This window comes from Rattus norvegicus, chromosome 5 (genome assembly GCF_036323735.1).
Source record: "Rattus norvegicus strain BN/NHsdMcwi chromosome 5, GRCr8, whole genome shotgun sequence".
Taxonomy (NCBI): Eukaryota; Metazoa; Chordata; class Mammalia; order Rodentia; family Muridae; genus Rattus; species Rattus norvegicus.
In genome coordinates, this window is record NC_086023.1 from 140,992,294 (window position 1) to 141,013,348 (window position 21,055).

At 41.5% G+C, this 21,055-nt stretch overlaps 1 protein-coding gene across 31 annotated transcripts in view; it reads right to left on the reverse strand.

The window, feature by feature from the left end:
• Macf1 (microtubule-actin crosslinking factor 1) overlaps window positions 1-21,055 on the reverse strand; it is a 325,299-nt gene that overhangs the window by 83,465 nt on the left and 220,779 nt on the right. For 28 of the 31 annotated variants that reach the window (NM_001135758.3, XM_063288002.1, XM_063287999.1 and 25 more), the window contains 13 exons: window positions 20,375-20,599; window positions 18,298-18,816; window positions 17,128-17,304; window positions 16,820-16,943; window positions 14,549-14,757; window positions 13,772-14,089; window positions 11,432-11,598; window positions 9,592-9,748; window positions 6,873-6,990; window positions 3,755-3,817; window positions 2,718-2,959; window positions 1,640-1,769; window positions 209-408 (listed from right to left, as the gene is read on the reverse strand). In NM_001135758.3, the coding sequence (NP_001129230.2) occupies window positions 209-408; window positions 1,640-1,769; window positions 2,718-2,959; window positions 3,755-3,817; window positions 6,873-6,990; window positions 9,592-9,748; window positions 11,432-11,598; window positions 13,772-14,089; window positions 14,549-14,757; window positions 16,820-16,943; window positions 17,128-17,304; window positions 18,298-18,816; window positions 20,375-20,599 (2,649 nt within the window). The remainder of the gene's footprint in view (window positions 1-208; window positions 409-1,639; window positions 1,770-2,717; window positions 2,960-3,754; window positions 3,818-6,872; window positions 6,991-9,591; window positions 9,749-11,431; window positions 11,599-13,771; window positions 14,090-14,548; window positions 14,758-16,819; window positions 16,944-17,127; window positions 17,305-18,297; window positions 18,817-20,374; window positions 20,600-21,055) is intronic. The other 3 variants (XM_063288013.1, XM_063288015.1, XM_063287990.1) reach the window with 1 other exon arrangement.

Here is a 21,055-nt window from a genome sequence, read left to right on the forward strand (position 1 = left end):
ACCTTACTGCCTGTTAATGATGTCGGTAAGAGTTCTGTTTATTACCTGATGGGCATCTTGATGAACATCTCACAATACACTCTTATTAAGCTGAGAAAGGTGAACCTTGTCTGGGGCTATGATGAACTCTACCTGGTGGGAGCAGCACTGAATCCCAGACTCCATGATGCCTACTTGTTTGATCTAGGCATTAAGTAGCATGGCTCACCTGGACCTGCTGCTTCTGGGCATTCAACATGTTGGGGTCAATAGACAGGGGACCAAGAACTCCCATCATCAGCTCCTTTTCCATCAGCCAAGGGCGGAGCTGGGACTCTGCAGCCTGGAAGCAGGCCAGATGGCTTGCAGATTCCTCTAGCTGCTTTTGGCGAGCCACAGTAACCTCGGTGGCCTTTTCCCATCGGGAATCTGTGGAGAGGAAATGAGAGAGAATGCAGTTAGCTTGGTCTCTAAGCTGTACTCCTTATGTACTACAGGAAGTGACACAAGAACCCCTATTTAATATTTTTAAAAATTAAAAATAACCTTAAACCATCTAAAACTAAAGTATTACAAATAGTTCTGTGTGTTCCTTAGGCTGGTAGTGACAGGAAGCTACATGCGATGAAACTGTATGGAAGGCCCCTGTCTGCCGCATGCTCTGTATAAGACAGATCACATATATTATAGTACCATTATAAACATTTTCCAAGAAATTTGTTACAAATATCCATTTATATTATGTATAATTAAATACCATGAACACACAAATTATTTAATCTCTTTATCAGATTATTTCTCATTTTTCTCTTAATTTAATTTTAAATGTGTATGTCTGTGTGTGAATATTTGCACACGATTGCAGTGCTCTCAGATATGATGGTGCTTGAGTTACAGAAGGCTGTGAAATAACCAACATGGGTGTTGTGACCCTGCTCTGCTGTAAGAGCAGTATGTGCTGTAAGCACTGAGCTGGCTCTCTAAGTCCAGGTGTTGGTGTGCTTTTGTTTTTGAGGCAGGGTCTCGTCACGTAGCCCTGGCTGGCTCAGCTTTTCAGAGAACTACTTGCTCCATCACCAAGTGCTGGTTAAAGACACTTGTTTTCTTCCGTCCTTCCTTTCTTCCTTGCTTTTTGGCCTTGCATTCAGAGAGATCTACCTGCCTCTGCCTCCCGAGTGCTGAGATTCCCACTTTCATTTTTATCCCCAATATTCTCTTTAGCTTCTGATCAGAGTAGACTATCAGCTTGACTTGTCCTAGAAAGCCAGATTTCTCCTGACTTGAATTTCTAAAATTTCCCCTGTTCAGGTCATTATCTGGTCCTAGACAGATAGGCATTTTGCTTCCTTACAAAAGTTAATTGAAATTAGTTCCAGATTTTTAGTGTGTACTGACATTTTTAATTTGTTTTAGAGACAAGATTTTTAAAAAGTAATTTATTTTAATTTTATGTGCATTGTTGTTTTGCCTGCATGTTTGTCTGTATGTGGGTGTTTTATACCCTGGACCTGGAGTTACAGACAGTTGTGAGCTGCCACGTGGGTGCTGGGAATTGGAACTTGGGTCCTCTTGAAGAGCAGACAGTGATCTTAACTGTTGGGCTGTCTCTGCAGCCCCAGACAAGATATTTTAAGAATGAAGCATCCCTGTGATGACTCACTGAGGTCCTCTTGCATTTTCCTCCAGTTTTCTGCTTCTTGTGAATTGGGATATGCTTCCAGTAATCCAGCCAGGGCTTCCTTTACTTTCTGGATTTTGGGGGAATTCTGCTCCAATTCAGCCAGGAAAGCCTAGGAAAAAGTACAATATATATGCCATGAGCTTCTGGGCAGAAGGCACAGCTTTGTGTATGGGAGAAGTCTGGAAGACCAACTAAGATGGAGGTCTCAGTTGCTCATGGCTCACTCCTCGAACTTAATGCATTCAAGTTCTTTGATTCAGAATTTACTTTAAAATGAAAATGGTAGGATCTGAGCTCTTTTAAGTACAACACATCAATGAACTCAACTGAGTGGGGACCATCACTTCTTACTAATCAGAAGTGCCAAGGTAAGATGATGGCAGTATTTTGGTCGGTGGAGAGCTGATATGCCACAAACTGGGACATTACAATTTTTGAAGAAAATTTCTAATAAGAAAATTTCTATGTGTCTGACAATTTCTCTAGTCCACATATAACTTTAAACATTAAATTAATATTAGTTTGAGTATTTGTCTGCTGTTTTTGTATCACATGAGTGCCCGATGCTGGAGGAAGCCTGCTGAAGGAGTCAGAGTTATAGATGGTGGGTGCTAGCTAGTAATTCAACTTGGGTCTTCTGCAAGAGCATCAAGTGATCCTAACAAAAATAAATATGTATCCACAAATTTTAGGTCCCCCTAAGAGTTGCAAAAATGCCTGGACAAGAAAAGCTAAGCTATCTAGTTGCATCACATAGAAAATAAGACTCAGTTCTCAGTGAGCTAATACTGTGGGGGAAAGGAGGGAGCTAGCCACTTTCTGAAAACATGGCCCGTCCACCCCAAATCTGAATTATAACAATTTCTTATTTTATAGGTAACAAAAATTCTCAAGGAGACTGGAATGAGGTAATGTTAACATTTTCAAGGGCAAGCATAACACCAATTTCAGTCAAGAATAGAGTCCGTTTGGCTCAGGCCCTAGACTGGGGCAGGAGCACCTGTAAGGAGCCGCTTCCCGTCCTGTTCAGGTGCAGCTCACTATGGAAACACAGTACCTTATTAGATTCTGCTTGGGCTTTTACTGTTTCTGTCTTGGTTGGAGACAAAGAGGCATCCATGCCTTTCAGAACTTCTTCTTTTGATTCTAACCACTGTAATACAGAGCTCGCCTCCTTCTGGACCTCCTCCATTCTGCTGAGGACAGTCTGAAGGCTTTCCTGGCGTTCCCGCAGCGCGTCTCCCAGTTTATCATACTTGGAATTTACATCAGACATGTCACATTGAATCTCTGTAAGATCTAGCATCGTGGAAAAAACAATGAGATTGGTAATCCTTCTCCCCTTCATTTTTCACTCCTAAACGATCTGTCAGGATCAAGCATCCCTCCTAATCCTCCAGTCAACTTGTGATTACCTTCCTCCAAAGTTCCTGTTTACATAAACAAAGTAAAAAGCATAACACTAATCTGCTTTCTGGCTTTGGCATTTTATATTCAAATGAATACCATAAAATGCTGAGTAAATATATGGCAATAACAGAAGTGAGGAAATGAAGTAAGATGTTAATTTTAGCATATTGTTGGGATTAATCAACTTTGAACATTCTTCTGGCCCCTCTTCTTCAAACTACTCAGAGATAGTTTAGAGACTATTTCAGCCTGGAGATAGCAATATTACTGCTAGATTAACTTTCTGTTTGTTTTGAGATAGTCTGATGTAGAAAGGCAAGCCAAAGCCTGAACTTCTAATCTTCTTGCCTTTACCTTCCACACGCTGGGTTTATAGATCACTATCTCTACATCTGGCTTTAGAACAGCTTCTTTGTAACTCATAGATCCACATGCACTTTCTTGCAGGTCTTTCTTTATTGACCTAATATGGTGACCCAGTATGTTTGCTCGGAAACTTCAGTTCTAAATGTGAACCTGTTTAGCCTATAACCAGCTGACAGCACAGTTGCTCCTCTCCAGATTTTTACCTTCATGTCCCTTCTGGCAGCTGTTATTTCACACATATTGAAACATATACATAGCAAACATGAACATTGTCTCAACACAGGCAACAAGAAAGCACTGTTGAAATGTGGTTCTCACCTTTGCAGGTGTGGTATCCGTTTACACTGCCTACAGAGCTTCCTACAGAGGGTAGTACGGAACCTGAGCAGAAGGACAGGGAGACAAACAGGGCAAGACCGACGTGTTAGGAATACATATAAGCACAGCATTTTTCTTCTCTGGCTCTCTTCTTAAGCTTGGGTATCGGAAAGTTAACACAGCACAAGACAACATACTCAAGGAAAGAGACAGGTCACTGCCAGGCAACAAAGTATCACTTATGTTTCAGTTCTTCTGAAGTAATGATTAGTACCTCTTTCTATAGAAATAACAATCATCTTAAATCTTCAGTTCCATTCCCTGAAACCTTCTCTGATTTTTGTGAAGCAGGAATTATTAAACAATTAAATCTTTGGAATGGTGTCTGCCATATTTTAGAATGAGGATTTGTAATAAAGTTAAAGCATTACCTTTAATATCAAGTCTGTCATTGTAAAAGCAGTGGACATGAAGGACAATTAACATAAAAAGTTGGTTACTGAAAAACCCTTCTTATGTTGTTTCTATAGGAAGTGGCTCTTTTTTCTTCATGACCTCTTTGGTTCTACATCCTCTATCAGAAATCAGATATAAGCCCTGAAAATACAGCTCATAAGCATTCTAAAAATTTGCCTGTGGGTATCTGGACTTATTTCTAATAGCCAAAGTTTCACCTATATTCTTCTCAAGTGGCTTCTAAGTTCAATATAAATCAGGGTATGAAATTACTAAGATTATATTAAAAGTCAGAGAAATATTCATGACTATAATAAAATCAGGGTATGAACTTACTAAGATTATATATTTTTTAAAGATTTATTTTATTATATATAAGTATACTGTAGCTGTCTTCAGACACACCAGAAGAGGGCATCAGATCCCATGACAGATGGTTGTGAGCCACCATGTGGTTGCTGAGAATTGAACTCAGGACCTCTGGAAGAGCAGTCAGTGCTCTTAGCTGCTGATCCATCTCTCTGGCTCCAGGAAATTCTTCTTTAAAAACTTAATTTTATGTATATGGGTGTTTTGCCTGCATGTATGTATGTGTGTACCATGTGTATATAATGCCTTTACAGACAGAAGATATCAGTTATAAACCATTACGTGTTGCTAGGAATGTAGCCTTGGTCCTCTGAAAGAGCCCTAAGTGCTTTTAACCACTGAGACATCTCTCTAGCCAGCTTTTTGAATTCTTGAAAATCTCTATTTCTTTCTCTTTCTCTTTCTCTTTCTCTCTCTCTCTCTCTCTCTCTCTCTCTCTCTCTCCTCTCTCTCTCTCTCTCTCTCTCTCTCTCTCTCTCTCTCTCTCTCACACACACACACAAGGCTAATGTATATTATATAAACTCAATATGTAGCAAAAGGTGGCCTTTACCTTCTGATCCTCCTGCTTCTACTTCCAATCCCAAAGAAGGTTTGGATTGTAGACATGGGCCACCGTGGCTAGTTTATTAATATTGGGGTTCTCTGTACAGCCCTGACTGCCCTAGAACTTGCTCTGTAGTAGACTAGGATGGCTTCAAGCTCAGATCCACCTATTTCTGCTGTGATTAAAGATGTGGGACACGACTGTCAGACTGATTTAAATTTCTCAAACAAAACTTATTCAATTAACTGGGTATGACAGAACATTCACTTTAGAGGCAAGGGCAGGGTAGATGGATCTCGGTGGGTTCAAGGCCATTTTGGTCTACCTGGTGAGTTCCAGAACAGTCAGAGCTATATAGTGAAACCTTATCTAAATAAATACATACATACATACATACATAACTAAATAAATACATTTGTTCAATGAATTTATTTTTTGTTTTTCTCCCAGACAGTTTCTTTGTAGCCCTGGCTATCCTAGAACTGGCTCTGTAGCCTAGGCTTGCCTCAAACTCAGAGACCCTCCTACCTTTGCCCACTCCTACCCCATCCCAGTGCTGGAATTAACGATGTTTGCCACTATTGCCCAGATCATTCAGTGAACTTCAATTTAGGATTAGGACAGAATTTTCGATACTTTGTAAAATGGACACAAACATTCTCTATAATTTAGTGCTTCATATTTACATGAAATGGTATTCTCAGGATTGATGACTATAAAAAATGGAAACAATGATAAACCCTGATAAATGTTGAAGATGTTCTACATCCCGCAATATCCAATATTCAGCCAAGATTTTATTTTTTAAAGATTTATTAATTTCCTATGTGGATGTGTAGCACGTGTCTGGGTATGTTTTGGCCTTTGTGCGGATACAGAGGTCACACTGGGGCGCTGTGCTGTGTGTCACGACGCACGCCTGCGACCCCAGCACTTGGGGGGCAGAGGTAGGTGCATCTCTGTGAGTCTGAGGCCAGAGCTCTGTAAAGTGAGCTCCAGGACAGCGGAGAAACTGTCTTGGAAATCAATCCACCCATCACACAAATACATACATATACACAAACAAACAACCCCCAAACCTGCCAACAAATAAATAAATAAAACCAACTTTAAAGTACTAAAGAAAAGACATTGTTCTTGTGATAAAGAGAAAGAGAGAGAGAATAAACTTTTTCTTAGATTTTTAAAAGTCTATAGGAGTATACTTAGTCTGGTAATAAATATAAATAATGAATAAGAATAATATAAGGTTCCAACTAACAATCCACAAAAAACTGTGAACTCATGCTGATTTTGCTTAAAAGATTTGGCTATGGCCAGAGATTACTCATACAACTGGGAACAACATTTACGTTCCCTTTGAAGAAGTGTGTCAGTTTTTGATGTACCAATAAACTCGGAAATACCTAGGCTCTCCCTAGACCCTTACACTCACCCATAGCTAAAAATGGTATCACACCAGCACATCGTTTACGTGCTCAAAACAGAAAAACTCCTGTGTGACTGTGCATTCTTTGTTAGCCCTAAGTGGGCCCACTAATTCACTTACTCTCAAGAAAACTTTTCAAAATGGAGCAGCATTGCTCAACATGGTAAGAAACAGATCAGAATGAAAGAGAATATTGCTTTGTAGATCTTTTCCCATATTCAACTTTTATTTTTGTTTTAATTAAACAAAAAGTATCTTCAAAGGCCACAACCAAAGAGTGGTGCAACATGCATTCATTCTGCAGACCCCACACTCACCTGTCTTAGCCTGGGAATCAGGCGCTGTGATGTCCATGATGAGACTTTCTAAGGCAGTGCCCTTGGTGTTGATCTCCTCCACCAGCACTCCTTTACCTGCCCAGTCATCTAGGAGACCCTGTTACAAGAAGCAGAGTGGTAAATAGAACAGCTGGGCCTTCCCTCATCAGCAGGGACAACTGATGTAGACACAGTTCCTACCATTTTACTTTGAGTGTTTGCATGCATGTATATACATGTTCCATGTGCATGCCAGATGCCTGCAGAGGTCAGAAGAAGGGATTAGATCCCCCAGGACTGGAATTACAGACGGGTGTGATACACCACATAGGTGCTACAAACCAAACCCGGGCCATCTGAAGAACAACAGAGTTCTTAACTCCTGAACCATCTCTCCAGCAAGCCTCTTCCCATTCTGACAAGAAGCTATGCCCATCCTGGATATAGTGGCACATGCCTTTAATCCTAGTACTTTGGAGGCAGAGGCAGGAGGGACTCTGGGAGTTCTAGGACAGACTAGTCTACATAGTGATTCCTGTACCAGTCAGAGCTCCATGGTAAGACTTTGTCTCATAAAAGGAAGGAAGGAAGGAAGGAAGGAAGGAAGGAAGGAAGGAAGGAAGGAAGGAAGTGAGGGAGGGAGGGAGGGAGGGAGGAAGGAAAAAAGAGACTGTGCTCATATAGTCAGTCATTATAAGATACTGGTTTAGTCAGCTAAGGATTCTGTAGAATTTTTCAGAACCTTCTGTGTCATTTGGTGACATATTTATTAGCATGTATTGGTGGCTAGGCACCCCTACTAAGGAGACACATGGAAATGAACAGGGTTGCCACACAGCTCCCACCCTTGACTCATATATTTTACTGTCTTTTTAGAGTTTCTGCTTCATTAACCTATTTATTTGCTTACTTATTTATTAAGATGGGGTCTTAAGCACTCCAGGCTGCCAGTATCTTATTATGTTGCTTTTTGGCTTTTTTCCCTAATGGGATCTTAGTATATAATCCTGGCTATGTAATATTCCCAGTGTGGACCAAGCTGGCTTCCACTCACAGAGACCCACCTGCTTCTGTCCCCAATGGGGATGAAAGATGCATACCATCTTATTTGGATTTGGTTTCGGTTTTTAAGAAAGTCTCTTACTATGTAGCCCAGGTTGGCTTTAAGTTTCTGTCTTAGCCTCCTGAGTACTCTATGAGTCTCCATGCCTGATTTTATGACCCAGCTCCAAGAGTTTGGTTTATCAAGTGCATTATCATATAATTGTTATTACAGAGTAGGAATAGTTAATGAACTTGAGAGCATAAAAGACAAGGAGGGAGGGAAACATTGAGTTAAAGAAGCGATTTTCAAGTGTGAAAAAGAAGAGAGGAAATAATCAGAAAACCACTTACTCGAATTGTATAGACTTAGAGACTACACTGTACACTTACTAAGGGAAGCTCATGTTGGGTTACAGACAGAGTTCAAGCAACCACAGAAAGCCATTAGGAAAGAAGTGCATCAGGTTTCAGAGAAAAGAACCAGGCAATGCTAAGTCTCCAAGATATGACAGCCTGCCAGGGAACTAGGGCACTGATCATTCCAGAGCAGACATGTGTCTTGGCCTTTAGCACCTTGCTCTGTGAGATCACTGAGAGCTACCCTAGCTTGATTTGAACTCTACTTTATAGAGCAGCAGCAGAGCAAGACGAAGAATGTCTAGCACGCTCACAAGCGCCACACATCAAATGGACAGGCAGGCAGTCACTGCTTGTCAAATCAGTCACTTATCACTCTTAATTGTTTAAGGTTTTAGACTTAAAACAGAATAAGAATTTTCAGAGCAATGCAGTGCCATTTATTGGACATCATGTGAACAACAAGCACTAAGTCGCTTGGACCTGAGGACTTAGCATATGGAATTATTAGATTGTATTAGGGTTCTCATTTGGGGGACAAGGTGCTGGGTGGTTGAAGAATCTCTTCTTCCCTCAACTATTCTATCAGCAAATTCTCTTAGAGTCCATTATGTGAAAGTAACCAAATTCTTCGCTTTCATCTGCTCTAGCTTCAGCTTGCTGTTTTGAGAGAGAAATGAAAGTTTTTTTAGAGTGAGGTGCTGTGTGAGTATGTGTCAGAGCAGAAACCGGGGTCCTGCCATGAAGCTGTTTTTCAGGCCTGTTTTTCTCACAAGCCAGAGTTCTAGTTCCGCTCGCCCCAGCTTCCTGACCCAATGTCTGGTCAGCTGCTCATTCGCAGCTGTCTAATTCTCACGCATGAGTAATAACAGTTCTTAGCTCTGAGATGAAAATGTAAGCTTCTCAAGAAATGGATCTTACAAATCCTTTTGATGATATATTTTAAATTTCCTATGACATCATGAGAGGCATGTAAAAATTAGCCTGTGCTGGTTTTTTGGAACCATGTTTCAAGTAGCCTAGACTGGCTCAAACTTGATGCTCAGCTATGGCGTGAATTTTTCCTTCTTCTATTTCCCAAGTTTTGAGATTATAGGTGTGTACCACTATGCCTGATTTTGGTTTTGAAACAGGTTTTGATGTTACTATATTCAGCTCTTGGTGGGGCATATGGAATCACACCAAGAAAGGAATTCTGATGTGAACGAATAAACTGTATTTGTCATGCTACCCTCCTGTATCATATCTGGAGTTCAGTTCGTATAAATTTGCAAACAACTGTCTAGCCAGATTGCTGGGGACTCTATTGTTTACCTACCTTCAAGTGTTCAATCTGCTTCTCTAATTCCTTAGCACTCACGAAAGTCTCTGCAGGTGGAACGTTTCCTTCAGTTTCTTTCAGCCATTTCTGGAAGGTTCTAATCAGTTTCCGGAATTCATCCAATTGTTCCTGGCAATTTGATGCATCTTTCTCTCTGTGAACAAAGTTTTTTTACTTCTTAGAGTAAGTTTGTAAAATGGACTTGAACTAAAAAGTAGGTTCATCCTAGAACTCTAGGCACCAATCTCCTAACAGAGTCCTTACTTTCCATAGTAAGTTTGGCTGTATACACAATGAAGAAAAACAAACTCAAGAATCATTGCCCTTCTTTGGAAATTTTTAGGAAAAGTCTTCAATCTTACTCTAGGCTAAAGTGAAAGTGAACAAACTGAAGGAAGCCTGCTATTTAGATACTATGATACAATGGAAAGAACGCTGGCTTGGGATCTCCAACTCAGCTCTGTTATATTTTAGGTATTTGACTCTTTCAAGACTCAGCTCAAGGGTCTGAGTGTCGGGCCAGTGGTTAACGGCTCTTACTGCTTTAGCAAAGAGCCTGGGTTTGGTTCACAGTATTTATGTGTTGGCTCACAATCACCTGTGATTCTCATTTCAGAAGCCTTCCTCCGGCCTCTGGGGACTCCTGTATATATGTAATGTATGTATGTATGTATGTATGTATGTATGTATGTATGTATGTATGTATGTATGTATGTGTTGTATATAAACACACACACACATACACACACAACACACACACACACACACTTTAAAAAAAATCTGACTTGAGTGCTGAATTGAAGGCTCAAAAAAGTTAGATGACTAGCCACGAGCTACTTACTGCACATGTTCATAAAGAAACTAAATCAAGGAATAATTGTATCATCAGGGATCAACCCAGAGATCCTGATTCTTCCTGCAACTTCAATAGCGAGGTGCAGAAAAACAAAGTCCTGGAGGCCGTTGTCCTCAAGCCACACACACTGCCGCTGAGTCTCACTGATTGTGGAGACAGGGTCCCTTCTAACCTATGCTGGCTTCAAGCTCATTCATCACATATGTAGCCCTCTCATTACATACATGTTTGATCCCTCTGTTCCTACTTCCAGAGTGCTGGGATTACAAGTGTGTGCTTCCACACATGGTTCTAAATATTGGTTTGAGCAGCAGTTTTCCTCTCGTCATCGAGGTGGCCACCTGCTAAATCAATATTGCAATTGTTTCTAAACCAAGATAAGAAGTCTTATTCAGGGTCTTAAACCCATGTGTGACTTCTAATGAAAAATAATGAGTTTGTAATAGTAAACTAAAATCTACGAGCATTTGTCATACATTCTGTGCTTGTGCTAGAAGAATCCAGACATTTCTCTTAAATAACTTAATATTATCCAAAAGATATTCATGTGTACATATGTGTGCCTGCTTGTCTATTTGTGCACCATGTGACCTAGAAGGTCAAAAGAGAGCACTGGATCCCCTGAAATTACTGTGTGGTGCTAGTAACCAAACATAGGTCTTCTGAAAGTGCTCTTTACTGCTGAGTCATCTCTCCAGCCCACAAATATAATTCATAATCATACCAGGGAAGTCTCTAGATTTTGTCTTTATCTTAAATTCAGCTATAATCTTACTCACTGTCTCAACTTTGTTCTATTTGCTTCAGGTAACCTGGGATTTTGGTTACTCAGGCCTGACACTGAGACAAATCAATTAGGAATAGAAATCAATAATCATCAACCACATAGTTAACTCCAGTCCTTGATGAATGGGTCAGTAGCAGAGTTCTGAACACTGCTTTTTATGGTTCTTTATCAGTGACCAATGCAGATGAACTCACCTTTCTTGAACTGTCTTCTGCAACTCTGTAAAATCCTTCTTAAGGTTCTGTATCTTTTCTTGGTGCTGAGACAGATCCAGTGCAAAGCCACAAGAGCCCAGCGCAGTAACTAGGTGCTCGAGAGTACCTAGGTTTTCCTTTTGGTCTTCCATTTCCAATGTGAGTTCCTGTTTATTAAACATATTAAAAGCAATATACTAAATGATTCAACCCATTATCTTATGTTTTTTTAATCTTCCATGGATGTGTGCACATGGTGTGGTGGTTATAGGACAACCTCTGTTGCAGGCCCTGGCTTTCCACCTTGCCTGAGATAGAGACTCTTTGTTGCCCCTTCCTGCACATGCCAGGCTAGCTGGCCCATGAACCTGCAAGGGCTCTCTTCTCTCTGCCTCACAGGAGCACTGAGACTGCAGAAACAAACCTGTGTTCAGCTCTACACACTAAAACAAACAATATCAACTCAGTTCTATTTAATGTGTGCTGTGGTTGAAATAGCAGGACAGCTTCATAACCCTTTCACATCTGTGACAGAACAGTGACCTCCCACCAGTTAGTTACCTTACCTAGTGTCCTGACTTTGGTTTCTAACTGACATTCCCTACCCAAAGCAGGGATTCTTAGAGAAAAAAACAAAAACAAACAACTAAGAAGCTGATTTCAGTATGGGAAGTATACTGAGTTCAGTATGTTGATAGACTGAAAGACAAATACAAAAAGACATAAGGACACAGTTTAAAGGGATGCTATTGACTGAATTTGGTGAAACTTTTGCATATCACAAAGAATAATGAATATTGCTCATAATTAAACTGTCTGATACTTTTAGAAAGAGATAAAATAATTATCAATTGGTTCAATCTAGGAAAGACTATGCTGTTATTTGTTGGGCCATTTCTACTTTATTACAAAGTCTAAAATTACTCAAAACAAACAAAAGCATCTAGGAACCAAAGCAAAACAGTAAGATCTTACTTAGAAAATAGAAAAAGGGGCTGGAGAGATGGCTCAGCAGTTAAGAGCACCCGACTGCTCTTCCAGAGGTCATGAGTTCAATTCCCAGCAACCACATGGTGGCTCACAACCATCTGTAAAGAGATCTGATGTCCTCTTCTGGTGTATCTGAAGACAGCTACAGTGTACTTATATATAATAAATAAAATAAATCTTTCAAAAAAAAAAAGAAAATAGAAAAAAAGAAAATTGAGTAGGGCTGGTGAAATGGCCGAGCCAGTGTGGGTACTCCCTCCCAAGCCTGGTGAGGTGGTTTCAATGCAAATGTGTCCCATAGCTCAGGTGTTTGCACACTTGGTTACCAGTTGGTGACACTGTTTGGGGAGGTGTAGGAGGTATGGCCTCACTGGGGGAGACACATCACTGAGGGTCACTTTTGAGAGCTTATGGCCTCACCCTCCTTCCATCTGTCTCTGCATCATGCTTGTGACTGAGGATGTAAACTCTGCTGCCTGTTCTCGTCGGCGTGCCTACTGCTTGCTGCACCATCCCTGCCACAACAGGCGCTCATCCCCGGTGACCTCACACGGGACGAACAAACTCTTCCTTCTATAAGTTGTCTTTGTCATGGTATTTTATCACAGCAACAGAAAAAGTTTAAACATGATAAGCTGTGTTTGACCCCCTGAGCTCACATGGTAGAAAGGAGGACTCACACTAGCTCTCCTCTGACTACCCCTCACTTACAACCCCTTTCCCGTGAACTATGTAAATAATAAGACAAGTAAGTTGAATAAACTTACGGCAAAAATGCAGGAACGTATGTGAGGTACTTCAGATGGGAATGTGGGCTATCTAGACACTCTGGAACTCAAACTCACCACTATTTCCTGTTTAAGAAGGCACACAGTGCTATGACCCAGGAATTGTATGCCTACGTCTTGTTAGTGTCCATTGACAGTGCTTTTCCCACCAGCTCTTCCCCTGCTTGCTGTACTGTAAGGTTTCCCAACATCTTTCCAGCTTGGTATGGGGATTTACACCTGGCTTTGCCTAAGGACGTGTAAACGGATCTGCGCCACACTCCCCCTACAGAGTAAACTCTCCGAGCACATCCGGGTGAGTCTCTATCAGCCTGCACATGGCTGCTCTGGGTGATACGAACCTGCTTGTATTATTAGACTAACCTTGTATATTAGAAGGGACGAAGAAAGCCACTGTCTTTCAAAATGGACAAACAAGTTCTAGTTTACAAGCTGGGGGACATAATTCTAAGATGAAGCAGGTAGAGTTTCCGTATTTCTAACACTGTATGTGCTCAGTAAATACTAGTTTTTGTCTTGCCCTTCATTTTGTTCTGCCAAGATGACAGGTACATATCCTCACCTGGATGTGCTGGGAGAAATGTGCAATGTCTTGATCTGGCTGGTTCCCTGAGGCCAGCAGTCGGTTTTTGTGTTCCACGAACTGCTGCAGCTTGCTGGAGAGCTGCTCGAATGTCTCGGCCTGGGGCAGGAGCTTCTTCAGGCCGCTTTCCTTTTCTTGCTGCTGGAGCTGCAGCCGATGGAATCGCTGGCTCAGCTCTGCCAGTCTGTCCTGCAGCACTGCGGCCGAGTTGCCGTCAGCGGTCTCCATGAATCGAGTGACCATCTCACGGGTGGCTTCCAAGCTGCTTTTTTGCCTAGCAATGTCTTGCTTTAGTTTCTGCCATCAAGAGCAAGTCTGTTAGTTGGGGCTTACTTATGCTGGTACGTCTGAGTCATCAACTGCTAACTTTGTAAGAGCTCCATGCTCAAGGAGACTGAGGACTGGAACTGAGCCTAAAGGATGGCACATCCTTTATTTCTCCATCCACTTCACCAAATTATTTTGTTCTCACCACTTTTCCTTGGGTTCAGTGGTTTGGAAATTAGAAAACTTTTCTTTCTTTTTTATGGTATTGAGGATTGAACTCAGGATCTTCCCATGTTAATAAGCATGCATTCTATCACTGAGTTACATTCCCAGCCCCAGTAGAAGAAATCTCTACATGGGTTAGTCATCACCTTCAACCCTTATTAGAAGATTCTCTGACAGGAATTATTCTATTACTTTCTCAAAGTTCTATTATTACAGAAATGGAAACATCTTCTAGTTCCACTCGCAGGAGAAAGCTTTTCTTACCATGTTGTTGGCCAAGGCCTCTTGGATGAGTCCTGATGAGAGTGCTGCCACCTGCTCCCCTTCCAGGTTTTGCTCAACTTCCTTCATGGACTGCAGGAGGCTCTCCATACTTTCCTGAACACTCTGAGACTGAGCAATTGCCTTCTGCAGCAAAGCAGACCGCTCAGCTAAGCTACAAGAGAGGCTCTGGAAGCGGCTGAATATGGACTCTGGAAAACGGAGGCCATGAGAAAAAACACTGGATGCTATTTTTATATAGTGTTTTTAAGAATAAAAAGGTGAGTATGGTAGGATATGCCTGTAATTCTGGCATCCAGGAGATTGAGGCGGACAGACTTTAAGGCCAGCCTACTTTACATAGCAAGCTCAAGGCTAGCCTACAATACATACATAGTGAGTCTCTGGTCCCCTCCTAAAATAAAGAAATAAAGAGATATAGAGATAGGTAGATAGATGATAGATAGATAGATAGATAGATAGATAGATAGATAGATGGATAGACAGACAGACAGACAGACAGTAGCCCAATAGTCTACATCCTTAATCCCAGCACTAGGGATTAAGAAGCGAGGGCTCTCTATAAATATGAGGTCCCCTGGTCTACATAGTGAGTTCCAGGACCTTTCCTCAAATAAAAACAAAACAAAAACTCAAACAAAATACTCAGAAAGTAGTATTTAAATGTATAAATTAATTAAAAACTAATTAATATTAAAACAAATGGAATATTTTGAAGTATATTAGTATAGGAACCAAATTCAATTAATTAGTAATTTGGCACTTAATAAGAACCAGAAATTATGCAATATGCCCAGGACTAAAGGTGATTAAGATAAAGTCTCTGGTGTTAACAAGATTAAGGTCGCACATCAGCGTAGGCAGAGGGGACATAAAAGCCCTGAGTACTGTATTAGCACTAAAAGCATGGCCTAGAAAAGTCAAAATAATTCGTTGGTTTGTTCGTTCCTTTCTTCTCGATGATGGTGTGTAGTCGTTTGATGTGATGTTCCTTCCTAAAGTCTTGAACATTTAAATACTTGGTCCCCAGTCGGCAGGGTTAAGATGGTGGCTGTGCTGGAGAAAGTGTACCACTGAGGGTGTTTTTATGTAAGGTTCCAAAGCCTCCTGCCATGCTCAGTGTTCTCTCTCTGTGTGTCTAGCTATCTAGCTGATGGATCAAAACGTGAGAGCTCAGCTGTTCCTGCCGACATGCCTTGGCTCTGCCATCATGAACTCTAGTCCCTCTAGACCCAAGTTAAGTATTTTCCTTTCTAAATTCTCTTGGTCATGGTGTTTATCACAGTAAAGTAACTAAGACACAGGGTTACTGGTTAGGATTTAACAAAGGCTATAAGCTCTCATGCCTGTCTCCTTCTTTCCCTTACCCACCTGTTGTAAGTAAATCTAATAAGATATTTTTGGTATACAAATTATATTTTAATGTGTACACATATATATTACATATAGAATGACATCATGTTAGTTAACATAGCTACCTCACATACTTAGCACTTTTCATGGTAAGAACATTTAAAACTTCACCCTCTTAGCAATTTTCAAATACATAACGTACTGACTAAAGTCACTATGACGTACCACTGACTGAATCTTGAAAGATAAATAGGATTTCATCATTCATGGAAAGTACAATGAAATAATTGTCAGGTAAGGAACAGAAAAAATATGAAACTAAGGAATGACAAGTTACCTTAGAAAATCAAAGAAACACGGTTCAATGGCAACAGATACTGAAAGGGTTGAAGCCAGAGAGTGAAAGACATTGAAAGTGTAGTAATAGAGCTCACTGGAAAGTGAGCTATTTCATGACACCTTATACATGTATGTTGTGTGTAGCTTTTGCTACCCCACCTTGTAGGGTGACATGCTTGCACCTGCCTAGGAGTTATCTTGGATCCAAGGATTGAAGAGAAAAACACACACACACACACACACACACACACACACACACACACACACACACACACACACCAGTTATTCTCAAAATGCCTTGGCTAGCAACGACTGGGTATATCTAATCCATCCCCTGCTACACCAGTCATTGGCCAACATCTGTATTGATGGATCAAGAACCAACTGGGGAATAGTGTCAGTACTTGCAGATTCCAGATTAAATCGAAGTATCAGAACTGCCCCCTACATGTGTATGTCCCTGCCCTTAGCTTAGTGCTCTAGATACCTGATCACCAGTTTGCTATGTACTACAAAACAGAGTTTGCAGCAGATCTAGAGGAATGCTGTGCTGCTTAGTACCTGTAGTTTCTCGAATAGGCGTACAGTCCAGGGATGGCTCTCCTTCAATGTCCATTAGGTCATGAGCTGCTTTTTGAAGCTTTTCTACAGGTACTTGGTGTTCAGCCAATTCTTCCTGTAACTGCTGCTTGCCCAAAACAATAGCAAAAAACGAAACGAAACAAACAAAAAAGCCAAAGAATTTATGAATCCGATCTTGCCTAAGACATCTCAACTAATATATTTTTAGCATTATTTACTTTCATTAGTTCTGTCTAAGCTGTGAAATATAAGACCTTGACACACAAATATGGTCTGAATCTGCCTACCTTTGTGGTTGCGAGCTGTTGCTGAAGGATCCCGGGGTCAGAGGCAACAGTATCTGAGAGGAGCTTCTCCACACTGGCCTCACAAGTCAACATCCAGGCCTGCAGGCTGTCAGCGCTGCTCTGGAATTGCTGATACTGGCCTAGCAGCATGTTCAGGTGAGAGCCCAATCGTGTACACTATGCCAAAAAAATAAAGAAGCCAAAGATAGCAGCTTCCAGAACAGAGTCCAAAGGAAGAGTCTTTCCTGGTTACAGAGAACTGACTGCAACTTTCCACAATGGTTTAACTCACCATTACTTACACTGTACACTTCATCCTACCCTTTAAATCCCCAGGAACACCTAATGAGTTGGATGATACACCAACAGAGAAATATACACCAGACTATAGGCAAAAGTAAGTTGGAAAAAAGGTTCCTTTTGGGAAATTAGAGATGTTGACAGAAAGAAAAGGAATGGTATGTAAATTCTAAACTGAAGGAGGAATAATTTTTTTTTTTTTTGGATTTTCAGGAAGATAAGGATTCATCGTACAATAAATTGTCTAGGAGAAAAGACTTCAGTTGGCTTAAATTTTGCTGTGCTGTTTCTTATAAGCCCAGGATATTGGACAAGATACAGGGAGATAAGCACCTCTATCACCAGCAATGATGTGATAATATTCCCAACATTAACAGGCTAGGTGGTAGACAATGGACCCACAGAGTCTGAAATTTTTTTTTATAGCTGATGAAACCCATTTTCATACACACACACACACACACACGCGCGCGCGCACGCGCACACACACACACACGCGCACACACACACACACACGCACGCGCACACACACACACACACACAGGCGCGCACACGCACGCGCGCGCACACACACACACGCACACACACACGCGCGCACGCACACACACACACACGCGCACACACGCGCGCGCACACACACACACGCGCGCGCATACACACACGCGCACACACACACACACGCACGCGCACACACACACGCATGCGCACACACACACACACGCGCACACACACACACACACACACACGCACACGCGCGCACGCACACACACTGTGTCTTATGAGTCATATTTTGAGCCTTAGGAATTACCCATAGTTGTCTGAGGACAGCCATATTTGCTGTCCTGGAGGCTGATGGGAGTCTTTCCTTACCTTAGAATGGAGAGTGGTGTATCTTTCTGTTGCATCCTTCAGTTTTTCATTCACTAAGTTTCTGGTGGGTGACGGCTCCTGGCCTTCCTCAAAATTGTTTTCTGTTTCTAAGACTTTCTGTCCTGAGATAGTCACAAATCTCAAGTCTCCTTTGTGGGAAATGACATCCTCTGAGAAGCTTCCTTGCCGCTTAAGCAAGGAGTTCAGAGCTTCAGGGCTGCTGCCTCCCGTATGCATACCATCCAGTTCATTCTCAGATCGTTCTAGCCAGTTTTCAAATTCCCTGTGGTCTTGCAGGAACTTCTGCAGTTCATCTCGTAGAGTCTGCGTCTGCCTCAGCTTTGCCTCTGACTGGGCCAGGGAAGCTGCATATTGCTCCTTAAGCTCACCTAGCTTCTCCTGAAGCATCTGTCGCTCCTCAGGTGTAAGATTGTGACTGTGTTGGTCCAGGAAGGACTGAGCTGACTGGGTAGCCACAATGAAATTCTGCTGCTGAGACAGCAATTCTTGGTGACGTGCCTGGTGAGTAAACAACCCAATGACCACCAGTAGAAACACGTGAACGATTTGCTCATATTTACACTAGGGGTAGAGATGCTAAAGGTAGAGTGGTCTCTACCTGTTTCCACTCACTGGAGGGCCGGGTGTGGTGGCACATGCTTTTCATCTTTGTGAGTTCAAGATAAGCAAGAGCTAACCTAGTGAGAGCCTATCTCAAAAAACAAAAACCAAACAAATTAAAAATCCCTACCATGTACGTAGATAATACCATACTTAGGATGAGATATGTGAGTGCCGAAAAGATGTTACAGGTCCCCAGAAGTTATGTAATGAGTCAGAGTCAGATATGGCTAAAGTCTGCAGTGAGGTCCGTAAGAATAATCAACTAGAATGAGTGACAGTACGGCCTGGAAAGGATATCCTCCATGGAAGAGTAGCGATGAAGTGCTGTTTACAGGAAGAAACTAAACTAGGATCTGAAGAACAAACAAAACTTAATCGAGAGCCACAGCTTCCTTTATTTTTGACATTTAAGAGGATAGAAAGTTTAAGAGCAAGCAGCACTTCAGGAGAGTGAAGTGAAGAAAATGAGTGATGAGGTCAAATACGTAGGAACCAATCTTTGGAGGGAGATTGTGAGGACAAGAAACCATACTAAAAATATAGACTTACTATGGAAGGTAAAAGAAAGCTATTCAGGGACACAACTTCTTAGAAATAACATGTCTTAATATGGGAGAGTGATGGACAGAGAGAATCTTGGATGGTTACTAATTTGGGCAATTACATAGGAATGTACAAAGAACAGGTTAGACAAACAGGCAGGTCAGGTCAGACTGGAGATTATAGAAGAATTCTGTTTTTAGGTTGAAGTATGCGTAGTTACCACATGCAAAGAGGCAGTTGGATATAACTATAAAATGATGTCAACTGAAGATAAACAGATACATGGAATTTGTCAATCTTGTAACTGAAGTACTACACCTGAGAAGGGTATCCAAGAAGAGCATATTGTTTTTTGGGTGTGTGTTTGTATATGTGCACATGTACATGTGTATTCAGGTGCAGCCAGAGACTAGTTTTGGGTGCTGTTCCTCATAAGATATCTATCTAATTTTTTGAATTACTCTTTCCTTTCTACCTGGAGCTAGGCTAAGCAGGCTGGAACCCCTCAAGGACTCCCCTTCTTTATCTCCCCATGCTATGATTACCAGCATCCATAACCATGCCTGACATTTTATCATGGGTTCTGATGATCAAACGTAGGTTCTCATGCTTGTGTTGTAAATAGTTTATCAAGTGTGCTATCTTCCCAGGCCCAGGAAAGCATATTCTGACAGCTGAGAAGAGGGCTGGGACCTAGTAGAAGTGTAACAGTATCTCAAAGGCTGCCAAAGGAAAAGAAGGATGACTAGGGTGAAGCAGTGCTCCAGAAGCCAAAGGAGAATGCATTTCAAGAAGAGTCAACAGTGTCCACGCTGCTGATATACCAAAGGCAGAACCTAAAGCTGTGATTCGTTTTCTAGAGTGAATCACACTTTCTACAACCATGGCAAAGACAAGCTAACACCCTTACCTTCATTAACTCATACTGCCTGTCCAGTTTCTCTGGTACTTGGTTTACATCCACACAACCATCTGTTGCATCTAAGGTTTGTTTTTCCAGGCAAGCTCCAGAGAACTGCTCCGTTCCTGGAAGGCTAGTCTGTGGCTGTCTATCAGATGACCCCACAGAAGTCACCCAGTCCAAGAGAGCGTCGATCTTCCTTCTGTTCTCTGCCAGCTCTGTCGCTGCTTTACTCTGAAATCCAGAGGAATGCCAGTGAGAATCTTAGGCACTCCACTATGAGAGTGCTGGTTCAAACCCGAAGTGAGAGGGGAGCTCTGGGCTAAAGCAAAACCAGTGCTCTAGTCTGGGTGTAAAATCTTTTCATACAAAAGAGAATTACAATCTACTAGAATCTGTGAAAATAGTTATTAAAATAAATCCCACATTTCCTCAATAGCTTATGGTTTAAAATAACCAGAAACACCTCAACAAAACAAACAAAATGAGAAAATGTCAGGATTTAGAAGGCCCTGCCAGCTCTGGAAGGTTTCCTAGCTATGTAGGAGTGACGCACCGGAAGAGTAAAACACAGGGACAGCTGACTCCTGTCATCTTTATCTCAGCCAGACAGAGTTCGACTCTCAAGGTATACTCACTAGTTTTTCAAATATTTACTCAAACAGGCTGCTTCTTCACTTATTTTAATAT